Source organism: Drosophila albomicans, chromosome 2L, assembly GCF_009650485.2.
Source record: "Drosophila albomicans strain 15112-1751.03 chromosome 2L, ASM965048v2, whole genome shotgun sequence".
NCBI classification, from domain to species: domain Eukaryota; kingdom Metazoa; phylum Arthropoda; class Insecta; order Diptera; family Drosophilidae; genus Drosophila; species Drosophila albomicans.
Window position 1 is genome coordinate 26,770,667 of NC_047628.2, and position 27,031 is coordinate 26,797,697.

The 27,031-nt window shown below is 35.2% G+C and overlaps 1 protein-coding gene across 3 annotated transcripts in view; it reads left to right on the forward strand.

Moving 5' to 3' along the window:
* The window catches only part of LOC117563956 (uncharacterized), a 107,023-nt gene that overhangs the window by 9,944 nt on the left and 70,048 nt on the right, over positions 1–27,031 (forward strand). For all 3 annotated transcript variants that reach the window (XM_034242529.2, XM_034242532.2, XM_034242530.2), the window contains exon 2: positions 8,357–8,452. In XM_034242529.2, the coding sequence (XP_034098420.1) occupies positions 8,383–8,452 (70 nt within the window). In that variant the 5' untranslated portion in view covers positions 8,357–8,382. The remainder of the gene's footprint in view (positions 1–8,356; positions 8,453–27,031) is intronic.

Sequence of the window (27,031 nt, forward strand, 5' to 3'; positions counted from 1 at the left end):
CGACCTTAAACAATCATTCTTACCTCTTCGTCTTATGAGAAGAAACATAAATCAATCTTTAGCCTCTTGTAGTAAATTAAAGGCAAACGTTTTTCTTAGTTTAGTGTCAGTTATAATTTTGCTGGATACTTTCAGCTACTGTATGCGCAGTATTTTTTTACTACTCCTCTTTTTATTAATTTGATATTTATTTAACTTTGAGGTCTAGTTATGAGAGAAAGATTCTGCATTATGCATTGCTGCATTTGTCTGGTTTAAATTGTTTTCACTCTTATTTCGTTTTCCAACAATTTTGGCGTACACGAAAATTGTAATTGCATTATTGATGGCCTGGCATCGACGATGATATGTTCAAGTATAACATAAATATGAGTGTGTACGAGTGTGTGTGTGTGTGTGTAGTATAGTTGACTCGTCGTCGTGTACTGCTCATAATAATAGAGGTAAAAACAAAGCACAGAAAGAGAGAGGCAGAGAGAGAGAGAAAAACCTAAAAGCACGTCGACAACAATGGGTTGTGCACTCCTGAGATGCCAGGGTTGTCATGCATAATTGATGCCTGTTTCTATGACTAAAACACACACACACACACACACAGAGAGAGAGAGAGAGAAAAATCTCGACGAAATTTATGGCATATTCCCAATTGTCTAGGCCCTTTGCTTTTGGTTCTGACTCTGCTCTGGCAATTCATTAAAAATACTTACTCGCATGCTGAAAATCATAAAATGAAAGACAAATATCGTGCAGGCAATTAAGTTGAACTTGCCCTATGCACACACAAATTCCAACGCACACACACACCCACACATACACAGATGGGCCATAAAAATGTGTGGCAAATGAGTATATTGAAAAATGTATGCATTAAGTGCTGCATTCAATCGAAATTCATTTGTTAGATACATTGATGATGAAAATTTTAGTCGAGATTTGTTTTTAGTTTGCTTCACATTTTCTCATTTCCCATTTCCCATTTTCCCATTGATAAAATATTAACATAGTTTTAATTAAACAACATTTTCATTTGCCCAGTTCAATTTTTAATACATTCCCCTCGCTTCTGCCACTCACAGTCAAGTGGCCCTTTGCACTCAAGGGCAACCTCTAGGTACATTCAATAAACACAGTAAACACGAGTACTCACATCAAGTGCCTCAAAATTGTAAGAGCGAGCTCGTTTCTAAAAGTGTTCTAAAGAGGCAGCTCTATTTTACACACACTCTGAATTATTTAAACACAGATTGTCGTATGAAATTCAAATTGTAAACTCTTTGTAGTTGAAAAGTTAATTGTTATATTTATAATTGCTTTACATTTTTTTATTCACTTCTTTTACTTCTTTCAATGTGGAATACTTACGAAAATATATCATGGAAATAGGGACAAATAGTTAACGAAATTTTGGACAAAGTTTTTCTTCAAATTTTTTCTCATTTACATTTTTAATTTTGGTACAAAAGTTGGTTTATTAATTGTAGTCTTTTAATTGTTTTAATTCACTTCTTTTACTTCTCCAATTATAGAATACCTACAAAAATATATCATGGATATTGGAAGAAATAGTTAAAGAAATTTTGGACTAAGTTTTTCTTCAAATTTTTTCTCATTAAAATTTTTAATTTTGGTTTAAAAGTAGTTTTATTAATTGTAGTCTTTTAATTGTTTCTGAAGTCTTAAAATAACTTTTGTTTTAATATATTTTTATGCTCAATTTGTGGTAAGCTTAAGAAATAAAAGTAACACAAATTTACAGAAATATTGCATATTTATATTTCATATAAAAATGAAATACTAATTAAAACTAATATTGTGAAAATACTAGTTGTATATTTTGAACTGTTGCTGAAACCTCCACATAATGTTTTATTCCAATTGAGTTTGAATAATTCTCCTTTCAAATACAAAATATAAAAGAAAACTACAATGAAAATGAGAACAAATAATGATGAAGATTTTGTGCAAAAGTTTTTGTCTCAAATTTTTTTGCAATAATTTGAAGCCAACAATAAAATTCTGTAATTTTTAGCTGACATAGATTAAAAAGTTGAGTTGTTTAAAACCGCAATTCCTCTGGCAGTTGTTTCAATCTATTTACATAGACACGTTGTATATCCATCTATTTATAAAGCTGACACAGTTAAACAATCAATGCATTTATATTTATACGTATGGAAAAGCTATTGTAACTAATCCGAGCAACTGTAAAAAAATCCATATGTTGGGCAAATAAGTCGGTTTTATGCATAAACAGAATTAAAATGCATGTTGCGAATTATCATGCATAACACATGAGAATTAAACACGCTACGGCAAACAGGCGAAAATATCAAATAATAGAGAAAATAACAATAAGAAAAAAAATATTAAAAGAGGGCAATAAACAAATGTTTCATGAAATGGGGACAAAATGATGAAAAAGCGATGGGTAGAAAAATGCAACAACAACATTTTCCATTGATTGACAGTCAAATTAGCGGCAATCAAATGGAGGTCTCGCTGCCTTTTGCCTCATATGCCAGATAATTTATAAAATTATTGTATGATAGGCCAAAGCCAAATGCGGCACAGCTGAAAAGCCATATCAATCAAATAAATTATGAAGCGATGTGTGTCGAGGGGAGCGGAGAAGGAGAATCAATCGAATAGATACGAATGCAAATCAATATGGGCAAAATGTGTGCAGCAAACATTCATTCAGGCAGTCAGTCATTCAGTCAGGCAGTCAGGCAGTCAGTTGTCTATCATAGACACAGCCTCAAGTGCCTCTAATGTGCATAAACAGGGCCAAGAGAGAGAGAGAGAGATAGAAGTGTGACTAGTGCCAAAGTCTCTCGTTTGATTTGTTGACGTTTTGTGGAGCCTTTGAATGAGGCGCCACCGCGGCAACACTGGCAACTGCAACCTAATTTCGAATCCAGCAAGTGGCGCTACATCAAGCATGGCAATCATATGCTGTGAGTACTCACACACACACACACTCGCTTGCTCGCTGGCAGCTAGGGAATGTTTACATAGTGCCCATAGGCGCAGGCATCATCACTCATACGTCACGTTGCTTGACTACATATCAATTTGGCACGCCAAAGTGTGAGCTAGTGTGAGCGAGTGTGTGTGTGGCGTATGTGTTGGATGATTTGTAATAAAATACTATTGGCTGGCAACACCAAAAACTCAATTGCATTGACGTTTGCATAAATATTCAAGCCTCTCGCTCGCTTGCAACAGCTTTTCCCCCAGTTTATAAATTTTCGAATTTTCCCCCTTTGCAAACGTTGCTGTTGATTTTTTATGGCACTCACTGTACACTTGCTGTTGTTGCTGTTATTTCTTGCTGTGCATTTAGCACAAAATAAACAAATTAGAGAGTGTATATAAAAAAAAAAATGAAAAAAAAAAGAATCGAGCAGTTTGTTTATAAATTTTCGCTTTGCCTCTTGTTAGTTTATTAGCTGAGATTTTTTATGTGCCCCTTCTTTTTATGGCCTTCTCTTCCTCATCATCGTCATCGCCCTTTTTCTTTTATAGCATTTTGTTTTGTTTATGTAGCGAGTATAGTTTTGAAATCGATTTGGCAACGCAGCAAGTTTTGTTTTTGCTTAATTAAAACAAAATACATTGCGCATTTGATTTATCAATTGATTTTGCCCAACAGCTGAAGCTTGAAGTATGAGCTACTAGTTAATTAAAGATGGGTGAATTATGCATAAGCTGCAGTTGAGTTCATTAAATGCGTCAATGAGGTTTATAAACCGCACAATTTATCGAATCATTTGTCATGCTTAGAAGAAATATATGTAATGCTTTATATGAATTACTTTGTTTATTCATTGTTATTAACGTTTAACAATGTTTTCTTAAGTGACTCACAAAATTAGCATTGACAAAAATACACTGAATGAACTTTACATTACACTTTAATATAATTGTATATTTAATGTTTTTTAAAGTCATTTAATAAGTGACTCTTGATCTTGACTTTCACAATGAGTCTTTTGTTATAATGCAAAAATTTTTATACGAAATTGATCTAAAATTTATTGTATCTTTAGAATGTAGTACTATATCAATATACCGAATATCTCCTTCGAAACACGATAGTATTTTTTTGGTATATTTTCGGTATTTTTGTAGAATATAGACTTATTGATTGTATCTTTAGAATGTAGTACTATATCAATATACCGAATATCTCATAAGGAACATGTTAGTATTTTTTCGGTATATTTTTGGTATATTTGTAGAATGTGGTCTTATTGAGAATGAGTAGCGGGTATCGCACAGTCAAGCACCATAGCCTTCGATACATGTTAGTATTTTTTCGGTATATTTTTGGTATATTTGTGCAATGTGATTTTCTTAAGTGTGTATCGGGTATGTCACAGTCGAGCACACTCGACAGTAGTTATCCTAAATGTTTTTGTTAAGTTTCTTCCATTGAAAAAATAACTATTACTTGTGCTTAGGCTAAAACTTGCATAAAAAATTCACTTTAATTATTTTGTATTCCGTTTCATATATTTATATTTATAATTTTACATAATTTTTCATATTATTTACACATTTTAAAATATTCTCTTGCATTTGCCCGTTAGTTTATCTTTATTACAAAATGGTCGCAAGCGACGAAGTTTTGAATGGCAATGTTTATGCGCTTTCTCGATTAGAATTTGCTCAGCATAGAATTCTTCACATATTTTGCAACTTTTTGAAGAATTGATTCGTTTAAAAAATCGACAGCACTCTTCGAAGCGTTCAGCGCGTTGTAAGAATTCCTTTTCAATTTTGGCAGAAATGCATTTAAAGTTCTTCGATGTTACTATTAAATTATTAGTATTTTCTTCATCACGATATGAATTCCCGAATTTTGTAATCCAAAGCAGCAAAGCGAGCAGAAGTAATGCCTTCATCTTGATGGTTGAATAGCAACTGAGCAATGTACTCTATTCATTTGCTTGTTATAAAGAGCTTGACTTAGTCATCAGCGACTAGTCGATAATTTATTTATATCAAATGACTTTATAGTTGCTTCTTTTTATACTTATATGAAATCAGCATCATTTCATTATTTAAAGCACATTTTGTGACAGCTGTGATTTATCTTTAAGTTGAGCACATTTCGAAATGAAAAACCAAATTCAATTACAGCCACAAATGGTAATCTGAGCCAGAGCATCTGAGCAAGCAGCTGCCGAAGCTTTCACAGCAAATGAACTGAACTATAGAAATGATACAAATATATTATATAAAATATATATTCTTTTGGGCCATTGTCTTTGGCAACATTTTTGTGTTGTGCTTTACAGTTGCCAAAACTCTCGAATAGCCATAGAAACGCACACATTTTGTACTCAAGTAACTTGACATTGTTATGCTAGCACCATTTTTATTAACACGGTCAAGAAAGGTTGTGACAAAATACGAGTCCAAGTTCCCCCTTGGGCTGCACTCACTTGCTTGGCTTCGAATTGGACATGGTTTAAATTACGTTTGAGACTCGTTACGTTTTCATTTTCATTTTCCATTTTTGTGTGTTGTCTTTTGTTTTTTTTCATTTTTGATGAGCAGTTGAACGTCTAAAGTTGCGAGTGCCAAAATGTTTGTGTTACATTCTAATTACAGTTGAGAGGGGGCCCATAAAAATAGCTGGCACCTTAGGTGCCTATCTAGCTCATTCGATTACATTTTGCCGCCACTTAACGGCCATATTATGCAAATTAGCCAAGACACGCGACTAGAAAACAGCGCGAGTTTCCCGCTCCCGCTCCCCTCCCTCTGACTCTTCTCTCTTATCAGTCAATTGCATGGCATTTGCTTTGAAATTAGTTTGAGAAAAAAAGTAAAGAGAAACCAGACGTGTGTGCACCTGTCGGCCCGAAAAAAGAACCCCCGAAAAAAAGAAATACAAACCATAAACTAGGGAAATTCGACACACCCTCGAGGCAGAGCAGTAACCATGGTAAATACCAAACTTAGGCCAAGGGGGTGGCTAACAACAACGACAACAACTATCAGCTTTAGCTGTAGCTGTATCCAAGTATCTGTGTATCTGTCAGCTACACAACGATACACAGACCGATAGATAGATAGCTCGATGGATAGCTCGATGGATAGATAGATAGCTACACATGTATTGCAAGTCATTGGAGCATTTAGGGGCTAGTTAGGCTGCCCAAATATTGCATGCGATTCGTTTTTATTTCTCTCTCTCTTTTCTTTGACAATCATTTGGGCATAATATTTGTCAGAGTTTCAAGGCATATTTGTCAATCAGCAGCAGAACAAGGCAAACATGTCGCATATGTTCGAATTTCGACTGTGCCTTGATGATCTCAATTTCAAGCGTGTATAAAAAGAATAATTTGATATTTTAACTCAAGCAAGTGAAATTCATTTTTATAAAAGATTTTATATAGATGAATTTCAATTGCATGAGTTGAAATGAATTCATTTGCATAGAATAGAGTATTAACTAATGATAAATGTGAAAATAGGAAGTTCCAAATATATTTTTAACTTAGAGCAGTTTATTCTGAAATTGAAATGATTGATTCAAGATATTAGTAATATTATAAATAAATAAAAACATGATAAGGAACACAATAATAATTATAATAGGGGAGAAAGTAAGTGTATATGAGGGGTATTGATTTAGAAAATAAATCAGTGATATAAATAAATATATTATCAAATGTGGCAAGGTTCATAATAGTAAGAAAATTCGAAAATAATAAATACAATAATAATAATAATAATAATAATAATAATAATAATAATAATAATAATAATAATAATAATAATAATAATAATAATAATAATAATAATAATAATAATAATAATAATAATAATAATAATAATAATAATAATAATAATAATAATAATAATAATAATAATAATAATAATAATAATAATAATAATAATAATAAGTACAATTGAAAATGGAAAAGATGACGAAGAAGAATGAGACGAAGGCGAAGAAGCAGAAAAAGAAGTTGACGAAGGAGAAAAAGTAGAAGAAGTAGAAGAAGAATAACAATAATGAAAAGAATATGAAACTAAAAAAAATAGTTCTTTATCACCACCACTTTACAACTATAATTTGAACAGAAGTAGAAGAAGAAGAATAAGTATAAGAAGAAAACGTACAAGATGTAGAAGAAAATGAAGAAGATGAAAAATAACAATAGTAATAATAACATAAGCAATAACCATAACCATAAAATGAAGCTTAAAATAAATAGACCAAAGGTATTTTAGAAGTAGTTCTTTATCACCACCACTTTGCAACTCTAATATGAACATAATTATATATAAATTTGCAAATTGGTTGCTCATCTTCCGGTGGTGCGTAAGCCAAACAATTGGTCATCAATTAGTTGAAGTTGGGCAGACACAGAGTGACTGAACGTATCTAATTTAGACAAACAGTTCAATGGGCAGTTAAAGCAGCTCCAAGCCTCAACGCCAGCTCCAGCTCTTCAAATTGAAACGGAAATAACTCATGGCTTCCAGGGAAACCAAAAGCAAAGACACGGAGTGAGGCAAAAGGTAGTCGTAGTCGTAGAAGTGTAAGCTGAAATCAAAAAGGCAGGCAGACAGAGGTAGACAAGAAGATAAATGACCAACAATTAGTCACACCTACGATGACAATCAATGGAATGATTTTCAAATTAAATGAAAAGCCTCTGGGCGTAGTCGTCGATACCCAATTTTCTAGGCTGTGTATGTGTGTGTGAGGATTGGGATTGTGATTCACAATTCTTGGACAATGGGGCAACGAAACTAATGAAAATTCTTTTTGTTTATGGGAAACGAGCTTCATTTGCAGCGCCTAATTGCACATGAGGATGAGAGGAGTGTAGAGTGTAGTGTATTCTATGTGTGTGTGTGTGTGTTTGGTGTTGATGGCCACATGTGCCACATGTCGCAAGAGCACACACAGTGTGTGTTTGTGTGTGTGTGTTTTCCGTTTTGATTAGCGGCATGCCATGTCAAACAACAATTTGTAAGAGCGAATGACATTTGAATGATGACATCGACATCGACACAGGTGGCGCTTCCGCTTGACACTTGTTTTTCGGCAATGCCAGAGAGAGTGAGAGAGAGCGGGGGGAAGAGAAAGAGTCACAGTTCCGTTGCGGGGGCTAAGCGTAATGTCTCTATTATGGCGTGCTAAACAAGCGACAAATTGCATGTGTCTGCCACAACAACAACAACAGCAACAGCAGGGGGCAGGCAGGAAGACATCATCTGTAGTCTTTGGGCGTGGCAGCGACACAAAAACAATTATTCGACTATCTCGCATTTGAATTTCCTTCTCTAATTTGGACATTGTTGTTCTTCGGTTTCTTTGCAGATTTCACGTGTTTTTTTCGTTCGTTGATGCCAGTGAACAAAATGTTTGCCTGCTTCCATTTCGTTGCCGTGCTGCTCATCGTTGGCACATTGAAAGGTAAGTGGAGAGAGTACATTCAAAATGCATTCATATTTTATGTGCGGGGGTCGGGTCGGAGTCTGTTCGTCAATTATGCATTGCGCTTTGGTCAGCTTCATTTGTCGCGCAGCCAAAACGGCGTCATTCAATATGAAATTTCACACTTTGGTTGACATTTCAAATGGCGAATGGCCAAAATGGCAAAATCCAACGGGGGCACCACTAAAATGTGTGTGTATAGCGAGGGAGTAGTGAAGTGGGGGGTGCAATGCGGATGACTACAACATGACCCTAGTCGCATAGTGTGCGGCGCCAAACGTTGACGCCGCATGCCTCATAAATTAATTTACACTTGAAACTCTGCGGCACTGTGCAACCAGAAACAGCAACAGCAACAACAACAACAACGGAATTCGCGTGTTCAGTAACCACAACAATAATGCTTAAAAGCTTAAAATCAAATGCAACTGAATCTGGTCGCCACCCATGGCGAAAATGGCATTGCAAAAGTCTGCTGCGGTCTTTTGGGCCAAGTGCAGTTCGTTATGGCCACATTAAAGATTGAACTCCATTTACAGTTGCTGCTGATGTTGCTGCCTGACATTCTGCTGCACCGTGTTCCACAAAAGTGAAAGCGTAATTGAAAAAAGAAAAAAATAAATTCAATTTAAACAACTTCATCAGCAGACACTTCATTGCGCTATTTAAGTCAACTGCTTTAAGCGGTTTATGGCATAATGAATTAATTATTATTCATTGAAGTTCGCAAGCATTTCGATGCTTATCTCGAAATGCCAATTATGCATTTCATTGAACAATTTCTTAAACAGTTCAAGTTGTTTTTGGACAGATTATATTGTTGAACTTGATTACAAAATTAATAGATTACAGTTGAACAGTTTCGATTTGTTTAGGTAGCTTATTTTGTGGAAATGAATTGTAATTTTTATTAAATAATTTCTTGAATAGTTGAAGTTGTTTTTGAATAGATTTTTTTGCTGAAATAGATTAATCCTTATTAGTACATTAAGCTGCACAAAGTTGTTGCATTTCATTAAACAATTTCTTAAGCAATTGAATTCAACTTAATTACAAAATTAATAGATTAATAATTTCATTACACAATTTCTTAAACAGTGGAAAGGTTTCGAGTTGTTCAGGTAGATTATTTTGTGGAAATTGATTGTCATTTTGTTTAAAAAATTTCTTGAATAGTTGAAGTTGTTTTTGGATACATTTTATTGTTGCAATAGAATAATAATTATTATGCATTTCATTAAAGAGTTGAAGTTGTTTTTGGACAGATTATTCTGTTGAACTTGATTACAAAATTAATAAATTAAAAATATCATTACATAATTTATTAAACAGTTGAACAGTTTCGAGGTGTTTAGGTATATTATTTTGTGAACATTTATTGTCATTTGATTAAACAATTTCTTCAATAGTTGAAGTTGTTTTTGAATAGATTTTGTTGTTGAAATATATTAATAGTTTTGTACATTTCATTAAAATTTTCTTAAACAGTTGAAAGGTAGATTTTTTTGTGGTTAGAAGCATAACAGATTATCACAAATAATAGTAAATTTTATTTCTATATATTTCCAAAATTCAGAAATGTTTCACATGTTCAGCTTTTATGCAATTTCCCAATCTATTTCGGCAATCTATATTCTAATTTAAATGTTGATACAAATTTATGAAATCAATTTAAGGCAACGAGTTTTCTCCTTTGTTTACTGCGTTGTTTCAAGTTCTCTCCCTAGTTCCCTTTGCCAACTATCGTCATTTTCCACGAGGGCATAATGTGGCACCCTCGGCTGTAAACAGGGTAACTGGGAAATTGTGAAAATTTCGATTTTCCGCCATGTTAGTAAGCTACTGTTCCATGGCAAATCTCATGCAACGTTCGTTCGGACTGCAGAGTGAGTTTTTGGGTAACCGCTGCCACCGAGTTTGAACCGCTTAGTTGCAAGTTGGGCGCGAGTTTTGACGCAGTGGCGTCTGCGGCAAAGATAACAAAACATACACAGAGGGAGGCTTAACATCATCATCATCATCATCGTCATCATAATCATAAGCAATCATAATGATGACGATGATCATTGGCAGCGAGCCACGCGTCTGTTTAATTGAAATTGACGCTTACTGCGTTTGGTTTCTTCGCGCTGAGAATTTGTTTATGAAGCGTCGACCCGACGCAGAGATGTTGCATGCAACAAATAAAGTACACACACTCGCACACACTCTTGTGCTCTCACAAATTGTTGTGGTGGCGCAGAATAACGGCACTTTGTCGCCCGTCGTAATAATTCTGCTGCAATTGAAATAAATTAAATTGCATGCGGAGCCCGAATGGAATCGGTGGCGCCTCCGCTACCAGTTTTACGTTCGTTGTTTGTCAACTGGAATGCCAAAAACCGAGTCGCATTGCCTGCCAACCTCGAAGCTCTCTCATCTCCATTCGCCATTCACCATTCGCTATATCCATCTCCATTGTGATCTCGGGGCCATGCAGATGCATAACCGCAAAACGACGTTGCACTCAGCAATACGCCAAACGCCAGTCATCATCCTGATGTGAACATGTCACTGCGGCATTTGTTTAATTAACAAAAACCCTGACTGCCATACTGGGTGTCCATACTCGGAGTGTGTGTGAGTGTGCGTGTGTGTGGATTGTGGATACTAAGTGGTGGCAAAAAGTGTGTGAGGCTGACGTTGCAACTTCGCCTCTGCCGCTGGCCGTGTCAGTCATCGTTTGTCTTTGTAATTTGTGCGTTGATGAGTTATACTTTTGTTTGGATGCCCCGACTGATTAATGGGCTGTGGATCATATGCTGTGCATGCGGGTTGCGTTAGTTACACAAGTCAACACAAATTGTTTGGCACACTTGGGCGAAATGTGCTTTAAAATACAACGATTTCTATTGCAACATTGTGATGCAAAGTCAAAAGTCAAGTAAATGACTTTAAATTTTGTTGTGCAAAGCATGTGGATTGAGTGTGGAATGCATGTACTTGGCAACATAGTGAGATTTTTCTATATAACACTGAAATGTTGCAGCAAGGCATGTGGGAGAAGCATTTCGTAGTCAAATATTCCATAAATTGATGAAACTAGTGTTAAAATAGCTGTGGAACCCAAGTGGATTGTATATGGATTGTGCTTAAATCAAAGAACTTTGCACAAAAAGCGCCACATATGCTCTTGGGTAGATGTTTCAATCAAATGTCCATGTGGAACATATGTGGATTCCATGTGGAACTTGTGGATGTTAAGCTTAAAAATAAGAAAGTTGTCGAAAAACTGTTTTTCTTGTACATTTTGTTAAAATATTTATGTGGAACATATGTGGATTCCATGTGAAACTTGTGGATGTTAAGTTTTTAAATAAAAAAGTTGCCAACAATTGTTTCTTTATCGATTTTATTGAAGTTTCCATGTGAAGCATATGTTGATTCCTTGTGGAACTTGTGGATGTCAAGCTGGAATACTTAGTTATATAAAATATATTACACTATATTCGCTCAGGAACTTAATTTATTCCGCTGTCCCACACAGAAGTGGCATCTAATGCTCGGCTCGTGGCACTTGTTGACTTCAATATGGCAAAATTGCCTCTGGCACAAACTGTCGTTGCGAATTTCATATTCAAAATATGTAAAATATGAGTTTGCCGCCTCCAATTGCCAGCACAGACAGCAACAGAGTGCTATAGAAGCAGCAGCAGCAGCAGAAGCAGCAACAGCAAATCAGCAGAGCGTTAAGAGCCACAAAAGTCGCCCGCAAAACTTTCTCAATAAAATGCTCAACAATTTGATTCAAATACAAACAGCAAACGACAAGAGGAGGGAAAAATGAATAAAAATAACAAGCAGAAGAAGCAAAACATTTGAACTGTGAAAAACTGTTGCTGACATTTTCGTAGAGTCAGCAGAAATGGAGGAAAAAGGAAGGAAAAACCAGCAAACATTAATCATTTAATTTGATAACCAATAAACGAAGTTCTGATAATCTTTTTACGTGCAGAGAAGCTCAAATTTTTGCGAAAAACGGGGCCAAACCACAAGCCAAAACTAATGGAACTAGTGTGCTAGAAAGAGAGAAAGTAAGGGAGAGCAAGAGAGAGAGAGAGAGAGAGGGGATTATTGTGACTGTGAAAGGAGTAGAAGGACTTTCTCATCCATTTTGCTTTTAGTGTTGGCTTTGACTTTGGCGTGCTGATGACGCATTGCATGCAATTTCAATTGATTATGCTGCGCTCGAAAGGGTTTCACAGCGGGAGGCGGGAAGGAGGAGAAGCGAGAAGGAAAAAAACGATGAAAGACAGCTCTAAAGAAAAACTACTTTTGGCTTTCACTTGCACAGCCCTTGGTCCATGAGGGTTGGCCGAAAACTTGTCGCATGAAAATGCAATTCAATTGATTTATGTGCTCAATGCAATTACCCGAAAAGCCAAGGGGGAGGGGGAAAACGAAGAAGTCTGTGAGGGGCTGCGTGCTTGCTGCCAATAAAAATCAAGCAGGGTTGCATTTGACAGCCGCATAAATTGCTCCGCGCCCCCCCTCCGCTTCACAGACACCTTGTCAGTAGGTGTGAAAATGGCTGCCAAAGAACCGGAGACGACGACGTTTCAGTACTCAGTTCATAGCCGGAGATGAAGCTGGAAATGGGCATGGAGACAACAGCAGAGAAGCACGAGAATGGGGAGCAAAGTTGAAGGACAAAGCAAAGGAGTGCGAGGCGAGAACGTAAGCCAAACAAAAGTCAGCTAAAGTAGGCGTCACATTTTAGGGGCGTAACTGCGGCCAATTAAATTTATTGCGCCGCTCTCTCTCTCTGGGTGCCTGCAAAATTGTTTTTAATTGTCCCGGCAATTAAAAACACGCCCAGCAGCTCTGTCTTTGACTCGGCCCGGCCCAGCCGTATGCCCAGATAAACAACAACAACAAAAGGAGAAATAATGCCCGGAACAACAATATTAAAGTGTGCAAAGTTTTTTTTATTTCAGTTTTTTTTTTGAGGGGGCACAAATTTATTAGCCAAAGGGTTCTAGCACACGCTGGCAAAATGATATACTCGCTGATATTGGAGTTGAATAGAAAATAATATGGCAAAAGGTGTAAAAGAAAAATGCCATCGCTCTTTGACCTTTTGACAAATAACGACTCCAATGGGAGTGCTTTGAACAGCATCCAAACAGACGGTGGGAAAAATGCGAAAATGAAACGTGTTTGAGTTCATTTGAATACAGAGAGTGTAAAGAGGATCTTTCAACTTACAAATTTTGTATCAATTTTAGTTGAATGAAATTGTGTTAATTACTCACTATTTAAAGATGAAGAAGATAAATAGATTTATTGTTATAAAATTGTTAAACCAGATAATTAAGTTTTTATTGGTAAATTAGTCAAAATGAATGAATTTTAAAAATAGGAATTTTCTAATAATTCGAATAAGGATCTTTGAACTGTTAAAAATACGAATTTTGTATAAATTTTAGTTGTTGAGTTAATTACTCACTATTTAATAACCAAATTAGTTTATTTTGAGGATAAATAGATTTTTTGTAATAACATTTATAAACCAGATTGTGTTGTTAAATGTTTTTTAGGAATAAATATTCAAATTATATTTAATTTGAATTTCGATTCTTACTCGCAAATATTAAGTTTTTATTGGTAAATTAGTCAAAAAGAATGAATTTTCAAACTAGGATTTTTATAATAATTCGATTTTCATTATATCACTATTGAACGAATTTTATTCAACTTCGATATGAGTTTATTTGATTTAGTAATCGATATCATCTGAATATTGAGGACTTTTGAACTGTTAAAAATACAAATTTTATTAAAATCTGTAGCTATTATTGGATAATTGATTAACTTAAAATATTGAAGATTTTATTTAAATATTGCGAGGATCTTCAAACTGTTTCAAATTGAAATTTTTTATTAAAATTCGAACTAAAATCATTTGAAATAGTCATCGATTTCATTTAATGTTCTTCGAACTGTTAAAAATACGAATTTTATTTAAATCTGAGTTCAATTTTTTTGTGTTAATTAATAAAGTAAATTTAAATAAGTTAATTTCTTCTCCCTTAAGTGAAAAGGTTTTGATTATTGTCTATAATCTGTGTTAGACAATATTTTTCCACTTTCTTTATTTATTTAATTTATATATGCAATCAGAGTATTTCTTTTGAAATTGTCGTAAAATTCGGTGTGCAACTTCTTGCCAATCCTTCTCGAAATATTGACAAGCCTAATTTGTGTTTAGCTGCACACAAATTCGAGTCTCTCATTTTCCATTCAACACAATATTCATGGGGATTTCAGTAGCACCTGCTTCTGGCAGCAGCCGCCTGCAGCTTAAACCAATAAAAGTCTTTTAAATTCTTCTTGTTTGTTCTACCAAGCAGCTCAGCAGCATCAGGCGCAACAGCAGCAGCAACAACAACAATAGCTTAGAGTTCATCTATGGTATGCAAAAAAAAAATAGCAAAGTTTTTATGGACTGTCGACCAATGTTGGCATTTCTTATAGCTTCAGGGGGAACTAAGAAGCAGTGGTGAGGTTTCTTAGCTTAAGCCACTTGCAGGCGAGCAGCTTCAGACTATTTATTTGCAGTCTCCATTTCCCTCCCACTCTGCTCTATATCTATCTTTTTATCTATGTATTCTTTCAGTCTGTTTTTGCATTAAGTTGCAGCGATGAGATGATGAGAAATCCACAAAATCGACATAATGCAATTTTAGCTATGGAATTTTTTCATCATTTTCTTGCTTGGCTTGTCTTGGCTCCCTTTTTTATCTCTCTTTCTCTTTTTCTCGTTTCGTCGTTTGTCGTTTGTCTTTTTCCATTTCCAGGACTTCAAGACTTTTGCAGGCTGCGTTGTTCATTTTAGCTGCTGCCCCATTTTGTTGCATTTTTTTCGTGCGTAAATATTTTCGCTTGATGCGCAGATTAAGTTGCCAGCCGTTGTCCGCTTGCAGCTAAGCAAATTCTCAGGCAGGCATAAATCAAAACTCTTTGCCACAAAATGTCGCAGTTGTTGTTGTTGTTGTTGAGTTGGCCCAAAAATCAACAGTGTGAAAAAATGCAACGTGTTGCTTTTGCGTCTCGTGGCGACAAAACACAGCACAGCACAGCAAAGCACAGAATGATGCCGTCATAACTTTTCATTCTTCGCTCACTGTGAAAACTTTCGTTTGCCCAAAACAAGCAAACAAATCGTCCAATCGCGTTTTCCATACCTAGTAGTCAAAACGGTTAAAAGGGAGGAAATGTTACGGTGACTCATGACAGAAAAAGTTGATAAATTCATGCCGAAAATTTGTAATAGAAAAAGTAGAGTAAACTTTTTCAAATTGTACATGGCAATTAAATGCAAAATATATATGGTAATTCATTTCATTAGAGTAAAAAAAGATGCTGAATTCTGAATATAATTTAAAGTCATACTGCTGAAAAATTGTGTTGTTAGGTTGCGGTTATTTTAAATACAAATTAAATTAATGAAAATATTCTTTTTGATTACAATACAAGAAAAATGTCGTGTTAACTTAGTTGCTTAGTAAAATTCTATATTGCCATACAATTTCAAAAATGAAGTAAAATATTTTCAAACGAAGTATTTTATTTGAAGCAGAATAGTTCTTAATATAGTTTAAAAGTTTCTATGTTAAAGAATTGTATTGTTAGGTTACTTCCATTCCATTCATACAGTTTGAACTTCTTAACCGCTCCCTAAGGCAAAAGAGTTTGGCATTAATTTTTAAATATTCCAAATTAATATACCACAAAAGTGCTAAAACTGCTATTTTTGGTATATTGATTTAGTAGTGGATTTAAAATATACCAATCCTTACAATTTCCAGATGCGTATCTTTTAGTGGAGCAAACTCTCTTTTTTCAGAAAAGTTTTTATTGTTAGGTTTCTTCCATTCAAATAGTGCGGTATTAATTTTAAAATATTCCAAATTAATATACCTCAAAATAATTATATAATATTTTATGTATTGTTATAGTAGCCTATTTAAAATATACCGTATATTGCAAAATATACCAATTCTTATAATTTGCAGTAGCGTATTTAAAATATACCATAGATTGCAAAATATACCAATCCTTATAATTTGCAGTCGCGTATCTTTTAGTGAAGCAAACTCTCTTTCTTTCTTTACTTAGTTAAACGATGGCAAATAAGTCAGTTAAGTTAGAACTAATTCAAATTCATGGTTGAATAGATAAATTCTATTTATTTTAAAATTATTTGTAACTTTAACTAGTATCTTCTAGTCGAGCACACTCTCTTTCACTCTGACTAGCTCTATTTATTTTGATTTAAATTCCGCGTGCGCCGTTTACACAGTGCGCTGTCTGTTTATTTGCTACCGACTATGGTTATTATTTCATTTGTCAGACACAACCCGGATATTTTAGTGCGCCCAGCAATTGATTAACATTTAAATTGCTTGCAATGTGGCATAGAAATGAAGCCATATTGACAAAAAAAAAAAGAGAGATAGGGAAATGGACAAATGGAATGGAAAGAAAACTCACATGTGGCTGACTGCTGACTAAACAGATGCCGCCAGCGTGCTGCATGTTGCAGCTCGATGTTGCAGCTTGCTATTGCTGTTGTTGTGTCACAGTTGCAAACCCCATTTGCTGGCAGCAATGAATTGCAAATAACGCATTGACCGCACTGCACCTTTGGTGCCACCTTTTGCGGACAACTAAGGCGAAGCCTAACCTCTCGCTTCCCCTTCCTCTACCCCCGCTACTCAATAGCAACCATGCGCGATATCTGTCGGTCTATATGCATGTTGCTGCCGGGCGAGCAACATAAATGCCAGCGGCAACATGCAATGCGTTTGCCGCCAAAAACAGCAAACCAAACAAAAGCAACGAAAAATAAAATACACACACACACACATACTCGCAAAAACTGCAAAACACGAGCGTAAAATTTTTCATGAATTTGTAATTTATGTGCTAAAATGTTATCGTTGTTATCGTTCCTTTTGTGTGCAACCAGCAACAACAACAACAATCGCTCTTGTTGTAAAAGTGCTGAGCACTTTTGGCTTGCCATTAAGAGGAAAGTTAAGGTTGCAACTACATTCGAGTTGCTGTTGCTGTTGCGGTGGCTGCTGCTGCTGTGGTTGCTGCTGTTGTTATTTATTCTGCAAAGCAAATTCTCGTTGTGTACTTGAGCATATGAATAATAGTTTTATGAGAAGTTTATTTCATTGAAATGAAAACAACAACTCGATTCCCATACACATAAATTACACGCTCTCTAAATGAAGGAAAGAACTCGAATTAGATTTATTTGTATTGCTTGTAGTACACGATAAATTTCTTGCTTCAAATTGAACAAGCAATCGATATGTTCTCTATTAATTTCAACTTATTCTTAGCTGGTACTTTTTAATTGATAATGTAAATTGATTCCTAGAATGTAGTAACATAAATTAGAAATTAATTTGAAACAAGTGTGGAAAACTAAGATGTTATTATATAACTGACAAATTAATGCATAAATGAAATAGCAGCAAAATTCTAGTTAATGTGAACAGATATTTAGGTGATCAATTAAATTGAAAGAAGTTTTAGACAACAACGTTGGAATGCCAATTAATAGATAAATGCAAGAACAGCGAAATTCTTGTTATTGTTAACTGATTTTTGAGTGTTAGTAAATCAAAAATTAAACTGAAATAGTAGTAGAATATTTTGATGTCAACATTTAAATGCAACAAATTCAATTGATAAATGCAACAGAAGTGAAATTGCAGTTAATGTTAAGGAGGTAAACATGGTGATGATAAATCAAAAATGAAATTGAAACACGTGTTAAAGATTTAGACATTTATATTTAAATGTCATATTAATTAAATAATGTAGAACTTCAATTATCAATTAATTGGCATTTAGATATGTTATTCACGTCCAAATCCTTAACATGTGTTAAATATAAAGAACAAAAATGAAGTGGAAACCATTTGATTCGCTGAAAACTTGAATGTCAAATTAAGTATATGAACCTATAGCTATGTACATTGAAATAGCAGTGTTTACGACTTAACCATTAAACAATACTATTATGAACACAGCTTCAAGGCAACATTTAGTTACAACAGCTTAATGCATTTTATGTTTAAATAATTCAACAGTTACTTGAATTTGGGTAATTCAATATTTTTTAGCAAATACTGATAATAACAAAAGAAAATGGTTGCCTCTGTTTCACTAGTTCATTGAAATAAAAGAAACATATAATACATTTCCAAATAGCTTATATGATTTATTGTATGACTAAACAAAATTCATCTGAATATAATTCGTATTCTTATTCATACTTAAGTTGACTTTTACTAGCTCTATTTCCATTTCAAAAGAAGTGCTACAAAGTAGTTCATGTTCAATTTCCTTTTTAATTTCATCAATCATTTCTGCCTACTGAAATTTGAATAGCACAGCGAAAAGGCGTGTTCGCTGCTGCTGTTGTTGCTGATGTGTCAACTCATGACATCATTTGCAATATTAATCCGTATATTGAAATCAAAGACCAATTAAACAGCCAAAGAGTTTGCTGAGTTTTTGTACAGCTGTTGTGGCTACAACAATTCAATTTTACTGTTCTGTGAAGTTAAAGTTGCCTTCGATTCGTTTGCCTCTTCACTACGCTTGCTTGTCGCTGTGGTTATGACAAAGCCACGGACTCGGTTCGAACACGAATCCCGCCGGACATGGAGAAGAATCGTTGCCGGACTGGCCACAGGCCGGAGTTGCCACGACAGAGAGAGAGCTCGAAGTTGGACTCAGTCGACTTTGTCGTTGAGCCGCCAGTTGGTCAGCCGCAATATTCAATTAAATGCCTTCAAGCTGAAGGATGGGGGGGAGAAAAAAGCACAAAGTAGAGATGCGGGCACACACACATTCTCACACACAGAGTGAAGGGGACAAATGGACAGTGTGATATATTCTATATATTTGTGATATCTCACATTCGAGCAATGAAACTTTCCTCTGGCGGTATGACGTCATCGAGGTATAGTCAGTGTTAAAAAGTGATGAGCTTCGAAAGTAATCGGAAAGATTTTTGGACTTAGTTTGCAACCGACAATTAAAGAAAATCTTAAACTTACTTGTAAGCTGAAAATAAAGAAAATATTAATTCAGTCAATAGAAAACTTAGTAAAAATTAATCTACTTGATAAAAAGAAAGTCAAATGCCTTGCTTAAAGATGCGAATGCTATTGAAATGATACGAAAATTCACAAAGCTCCAACAATTGTGAGGACTGAGAGAAATGATCTACATCGGTCACATTTGCATTTGTTTTGATGTAGTGTATCACTTAATTATCCGTTGACATCTCTGTGGGATGTGGCTTAAACACAATCTGAATTTCATCATTGATGCCCAGTTCACCGTTGCCCTCAAGTTCGGTCTCAATGTTGGAGAGTCACCTTCTATACAACAGTCCATTTGTGAGTCCGATTCGGATTCACTATATATATTCGATAGCTCATCGATAGCACGATAATTACTCTCTTCTCTGTCACTTCAGTGGACAATCAGAATAAGTTGCAAGCGTTCGATTCGAAGTCGTCGATGCTCAGACGAGTCGAGTCACAAAGGTCAACACAAAAGACCTATTCTCTCGCTCTCTCTCTCCCTCTCTCTCTGTCTCTCGCTCTCAGTTTATATAGCGCATGTCGTCCTCTGCTTAAGTAAACCGATCTGCGGCGCATCGCATAAAACTTGATAATGAAATTGAAAAAATGCCATGCAAAATAACCAAAAAACAAAAGGGGAATATAATGAAGTGAACTTAAACGAAACTTTCAATACGCTGCCAGCGAGAATTTCAATTGGGGAGTATTAAAAATTGCAAATAATGTTATAAAGAGAAATGCTACGGTCGCGTATTTTGGCATATTTGGTTCTGTATAGTATATTTTTAATGTAGTAGTATATCAATATATCAAATATAGCATTGTTTAAAAGTTAGTACTTTTGTGTGGTATGTTTTAAATAGGAGTATCGTTTTAAATAATAGTATATCGATAAACATAGATTTAGGTTTATTTTAGTATATTTTTATTATATTAATTTGGTATATATTAAGAATATTACCACACTGAAAATGGGTAGCGAGTATCTCACAGTCGAGAACACTTCAAAATCCAAGGCTTTAGTTTTTTTTACCAAAGCAAACTATAACTTATTTGTTGAAAACTTTTAAAATACTAGAAAACTGTCTTAGTAATTGATTGAAACTGATGAGCATAAAAACTCGCTATGCAAATAGTAAATGCCATCAATCTTGGCTGTTGCATACGCATCCACAAAGTTAATATAACTTGGAAGCAGTGTATAACAAAGCAATATACATATTGTGGATATAGACGCTCCATTTGTGCGTGCCACGATGTTGTTGTAGTTGCTCTTGTTGTTATTTATTATTTGTTGGTGTAGCATATCCATATCCATATCCATTAAGCTGCCGGCAGCTATTCATGTGTTCACGCTCATGTCCAGACGTCGCCGTCGTTTTGCTTAATGCAACGCCAGTTGACTCGCATGCAAAGTGACCCCTCGCTATCGCTATCTCGCTCACTCTCGCTGCCTCACGACAACATCGTAAAACTCGCTTTACTTCCAAGTTGTTCTCCGCTTTGCACTGTTCTTCTTTGTTCACTCTCTCTGTGTTTTTATACCCACTAAGCAAAGGGTAGAAGGGTATTATAAATTTGTGCTTGCATTTCCGACCCCATAAAGTATATATATTGTTGATCAGCGTCAACAGCTGAGACAGTATAGCCATATCTGGCTGTTCGATCAGTTAAAAATTGTTGAAGTTCTTTAAGAAATACTTTTGTATAGTTAAAAAAGCCTACTTACTATGGCTTACAATCTGGTTTTTTTTCCTTCTATGGTATATTTGGTGTATAGTACTGTATCTGTATACCAAATATGAACTATGACATACTTTTTAGTATTTTACAGTATATTGATCTGGTATATTTAGCTTCTGTGATATATTTGGTGTGTAGTACTGTATCCATATACCAAATATTACCTATGATATATAATTTTAGTATTTTGCAGTACCAAATGAATAGGTATATTTTACATTATATGGTATATTTTAATGGTAGTACTATATAAGTTCACCTAATATTGACTTTTGCAAATTTTTAGTATTTTTTGTGCATATTAATTTGTTTTATTTTGCACTATACGGTATATATTTAATGTAGTATTATATCAATATACCAAATATAACTTTTGGTATATTTTTAGTATTTTACAGTATATTAATTCGGTATATTTTTCAATCTAGGATATATCAATAGACCAAATATACTTTTTGGTATATAGTTGGTATATTTTCAGTATATTAATTCGGTATATTTTGTATTATATGCTATACTTTGAATAAAATACTATATAAATATACCGAATATAGCCATTTGGCATATTTTAAAATTAATACCGCACTGTTTTGCTTTTATTCAAAATACGTAGCGGGTATCTCACAGTTGATCACCCTCGACTTTCTTACTTGTTTTTTATATTGCTTGGGTCGCAACGTTGTCTTTGGTGCCGGCAATCGTAAAACATTTTTATAATGCGCCAATGTCGCGTCTCCACATTGTAGCTGCATCTGCATCTGCATACTGGGTATCTGCATCTCTGCATCTGCATCTGACAGTCTGTTGGGAGAACGTTTGCATTTTTCGTAGGTGGCTCAATCAAATATTGAGCGAGTTGAAGTGACACTTTACATGCGCATTTACACGTGGAAATTCACCTACATTTTCCCACACACAAACACACACACTCACACCTTTATGAGTCAGCAAATGCTTTCAGCTTAGTAGCCACACAAAAGTTTTACTCGATCGTAAAATACATTTCCATTTTATGTGCTCCCATTCTGTGTCTGTCCATTGATTTGTTGGCATTTCTTGATGAGAAACCGTTTCGAGTCGATTGACTAATTTTATGATCTGCGCGATCCAACTCACTTGCCACCTAGAATTGTACAATCAATATATATTCTTTGTATCTATTGTTTAGTTGCAGTTCTTAATGTTTATCTTAGATTGGCTGCTCTTTGATCTGAAAAATCTCTGTGTGGCAAACTAATTAGCCTGTCGTCGTTTGGTTTTACGTTTTTTTAGCTATTGTACAATTTGTTTCGGTTTCAACAGTTTCAAACAAAATTCAAAGTTGTTTGCTGCGTCTGCCGAAAGCAGCTTTCGACAGCTTCCACACACACACAAACGCACAGCGGAAGCGGAAAAGGGCTTTGTGTCGGTGGCATCGGCGTTTAAAAAAGTTGTGTGTGTTGTCAGTGTTGCTGGCGCCTGTCAAGCTGCGTGAAATGCGATAAAAATCGCAAGCTGCTGCATTTGCCACACCTTCAGCACGGAAAGTATTCTCAACATTTCCGTGTTGACAATGCGGGTTCGTTCTTTGCTTTCTCTCTCTCTGCTTTTTGCATACTTTGAGGCGAACAATAAAGCTGTCGCAGCGTGCAAAAAGTAAATATGTATTTAGATAAGTGGCGCTTATCGCTGCCAAAAGTGTTGCCACGTCTCTTAACTCTCTCTCTTCCTCTCTCTTTGGAGTACTTCAAACTGCCACGCAATTAATTCCTTTAATTGAAATTGCTGCCGCTACCCGCCTAATTGGTAGTTACTCTTCAGTAGTCTTTCTTCCATTGTAAGCGTGCATTCAACATTGTCGTTCTCGTTGTCTTGGGGGCTGCAACTGAATGCTGCAGGCTGCAGGCTGGAGACTCGGGCATATCAGTTGCATGCGCAAGTGGCGTTCAAATGAATGCAACGCTCCGACTCCAGAGTGAAAAAGTGGAAAAATATATGAATGAATTTCCAAAGGCATTCGCACACTGATACCAAAAACTTTAGAATTTATTTTTAATAGCCACAGTCATAAAAATTAAATTCCAGTTTATGATTTTGTTTGCCGGGCACGACAATAAAAATTATTTTACGCACAGATACGAGACAACATTTTACATAATTATATGAGAGGTAGTCAGAAAGAGAAAGAAAGCTTGTGTGCTTTATGAACTGTTTCTAACTTTTTATTACACTTTAACCCATAAACTATTAACCGATGATATATGCAGCGAGTATTCTAGTTTATTTCTATTTAATGTGAAAATATTTCGAATTCATAACAATAGAATATTCGAAATTTGTCAATTAATTTATTCTGGGAGCATATTAAATATAGATTTTTGATTGCAACAAAGTTTTATAGAGAGAAAACTTATCAAAATTCTGTTATAAATTAATTATGATTGAATATTATTAATTTTTGAGGCAAAAGTTGAAGGAAGCTTTCGAAATATATAGAGCAGAAAGCATTTTATAGAATGTATTCAGAGGAAATGCTTCTAAAGATGTTAACATAAGTATGCTTTCGAATTTGGCAAGCTAGAAAAATATTAATTTGTATCTTAAAAATTGCCTTTAATAAGGAAATGAATACGATGAGAAATTAAAAGAGTATTTAGAAATAAGTTCGTATTTTAGAAAGCTAGATTAAAACTTAGTTCAATTTGAAACAAACTTTAAATATATGCATATATCATTTTTATTTTATTTGAACAACAAATAATAGTTCTAAATATGGCATTAATAATATTTAATTCAAAATCGTTAATATGGATTTAGAAACAAAGAAAAGTTGTTACACATAACGATTAATAATAAAAAATCTTATAAAGAAAAGTGTCAAAAGCAAAGGAAATTACATACAATTAGAATGATTTGAATTTAGTTGAATCTGAAAAAGAAAATTGAACAATTGATCAAAGAAATTATTATGAATATTATTTTTATATTTTAAACGAAAGTTATTTTTAATTGTGCTTCTTTTGGACTTTGAGAACTAAATCTAATAAAAGCTTTTAATATAGGTTTAGTAGAAAAGTGATGAGATATAGTGAATATGCTTATTTTATTATTATTATTATTTAAAAGGTTAGTTATAATTAAAGTAAATACTAAATGAAATGAAGTTATAAAATCTATTTATTTTTGAAAATTATTTAAAATATTTGTGGATCTATCAGTAAAGACCTAAGATAAGTTATAGTTAAACGAAAATATGTTATAATGTTGCTTGATTTGGCCTCACTGTGCAGCCGGGTGGCAACTGAATGAATACATGAATTCCATGGCAATTGGGCAGCAGCAAAAGCAAAGTGTGTAGTTAAGAGAGGCAGAGAGAGAGAGAGAGAGCGAGAAATGCAGTAACTGGAAAATTGCGCGACAATTAAAGATTTTGCTCGCCGTCGACGTCAACCCAAATGTAAGTCAAGTGAGGCATGAAGTGCGTGGAGGCAGCAATGTGTAGGCATTGCTGCAAGCGATGGAAGATGGAAGATGGCAACTTCTGTTGCCTGGGTTGAGACTGTTGTGGGGTTCTAGCTGTCGCGTTGTGTCGCTTCTGAGTTGCGTTCTGTTGCGTTGCCCTAGTCAACTTGTTGCGGCGGCAGAAGCAGAAGCGAATGTGACAACTTGGCTGACAAAATGCTAACAAGATGATGTCTCTGTGACGTTGTCGTTGTCGCTGCGTTGGCGTCCCTTTCAGTGCTTTTGTTTCATTTCTTTTTTTTCAGCACTGTTCAGCACTGTTTGCAATTTGCTTGCAACAAGCGGGTGGTGAACAAATGACCAAATGTCTGCCAAGTGTCAGAAATTGTGGACCACCCAGCAATCCTTTCTGCTTGGCAGCCAACTTCCAGTTATTTGCATCAAACGGTTTTCTCCTCGCCTCGCGTGAAAATTTATGAGCAAACGCGGCGTATGCGCAATTTTCCATTTTCGGCCGTAAATCATGCGGTCAATGCTTGACTTTTGTTTTCGGCCTGCCAGTTTGTCTGTGTGTGTGTGTGTGTGTGCGGGTGTCAACGCCCACTTTTTGCACGCTGTGGGCGTGTGTGTATTTGTGCGTTAATCTTCAGTGCAGTTGCCATCGCCTTTGGTCGCTGCTGTCTCCAGTTGCTGCCACTGACAGGCAGCGGCATTTAGTTTTAATTTATGGCGCATTTTGTTGGCATTCTTTTTTTTCGCCTTTAGCCAGCGGCCAAAAGGGCCGCTTGTCAGTGTCTCAAGTGGCGGTAACTGCACAACTCATTTGGTATTTGGCAGCTTCCATTCTGCTTCTCGCCTTTTTCTTTAGTCCGCCCATTGATGCGAAATGCGAATGGGAAATTCTGCTGCCCTTAAGTCAGCGCCCATTATCGACTCGAGACAAGAGTTAAGCGCCAGTCGCATTGCTGTTGACAGCCGCCACCTTCACCTCAAACCAAGGGGCCAAACAGCAATGACAACATGGACATGCTGCCTTCATCATCATCGCCATCGTCACGATGATCGTGGTCAGCGTCGTTGCACGTCGCCTACATTGTGATAATTGCGCCTAATAACTTTTGATGGCTGTAATTAATTCCCATAAGCGCTGGCCAGCGACGCTTGATGCATGTGTGGCAATTGTTGTTGTTGCTGCTATTTCTGTGGACAAGCCAAGAAGTGGCAGCAGCAACAACAAGGCATAGCTATGGCTACGACAACGGCATTTCAAACGGTTTGTCAGCCATGAAATTGACACGTCTTTGGTATTAAGTGGCACATTGAATTGTGCAAATTAATACTGATGCTACACGTCTCCATTGTTGCTGCTGCCTCAAGTGTGTCAGTCTCTCTCTCTCTCTCAGTGTGTGTGTGGGGAGCGTGACAGTTGCCCTAGCAGCAACTTTATGTCGCAAAAGCAACATTTTTTTGACTTGCTAAAGTTCTCAGCCTCTTCCTTGAATTCCACGATTCAGAAGTTTTGTTAAATTTGCTCAAACTTTTTTTTCTCGTTTGTTATGTCATCACATTTTTGGAATGCCCCTTTTGTTAATTTTGCTGAGAAATAATGTAAATGTTTTTCCTAGAATTTCAATTATCATATTTTTAAGAGACAAGTGGATTTAATTGGTGCGAAAATATATCGATTTTCGGCAAAAGATAATTGAATTTAAAAAATGTTGACTAATAAGGAAATATTATACATTGTGAGGTAAACTCAATTTTAGAATAAATGGGAGAAAAATGTACATGTTGCTAGAATTTATTTGCTTTATATCGTTTCTACGTTGCTTACCAATTTTATATTTATTCAGCATTTACAACTAGGTTTTCATATTAATTTTCTTACATGAAATTTCTCTCAAAAACATTGACAAATTTGAAGCTTCAATATTCACAATTTTACATTCAATTTCTCTACAAAATATTGACAAATTTAAGGCTTTACTATTCACAATTTTACATTAAATTTCTCTGAAAAATATTGACAAATTTGAAGCTTTAATTTTCAAAACTTTAGTACAGAAACTCGGGCAATATTTGTGCAAATATTTGAAATGCGTAGGTCCAAAAATTTTGCAAATGTTTACCAATTGAGGGGGGGCCGAGTGAGTCGGCGATTTCAAATTTCCAATCAATTTAAAGTGAATTGCGGCTGCCAGCAAATCTCGTA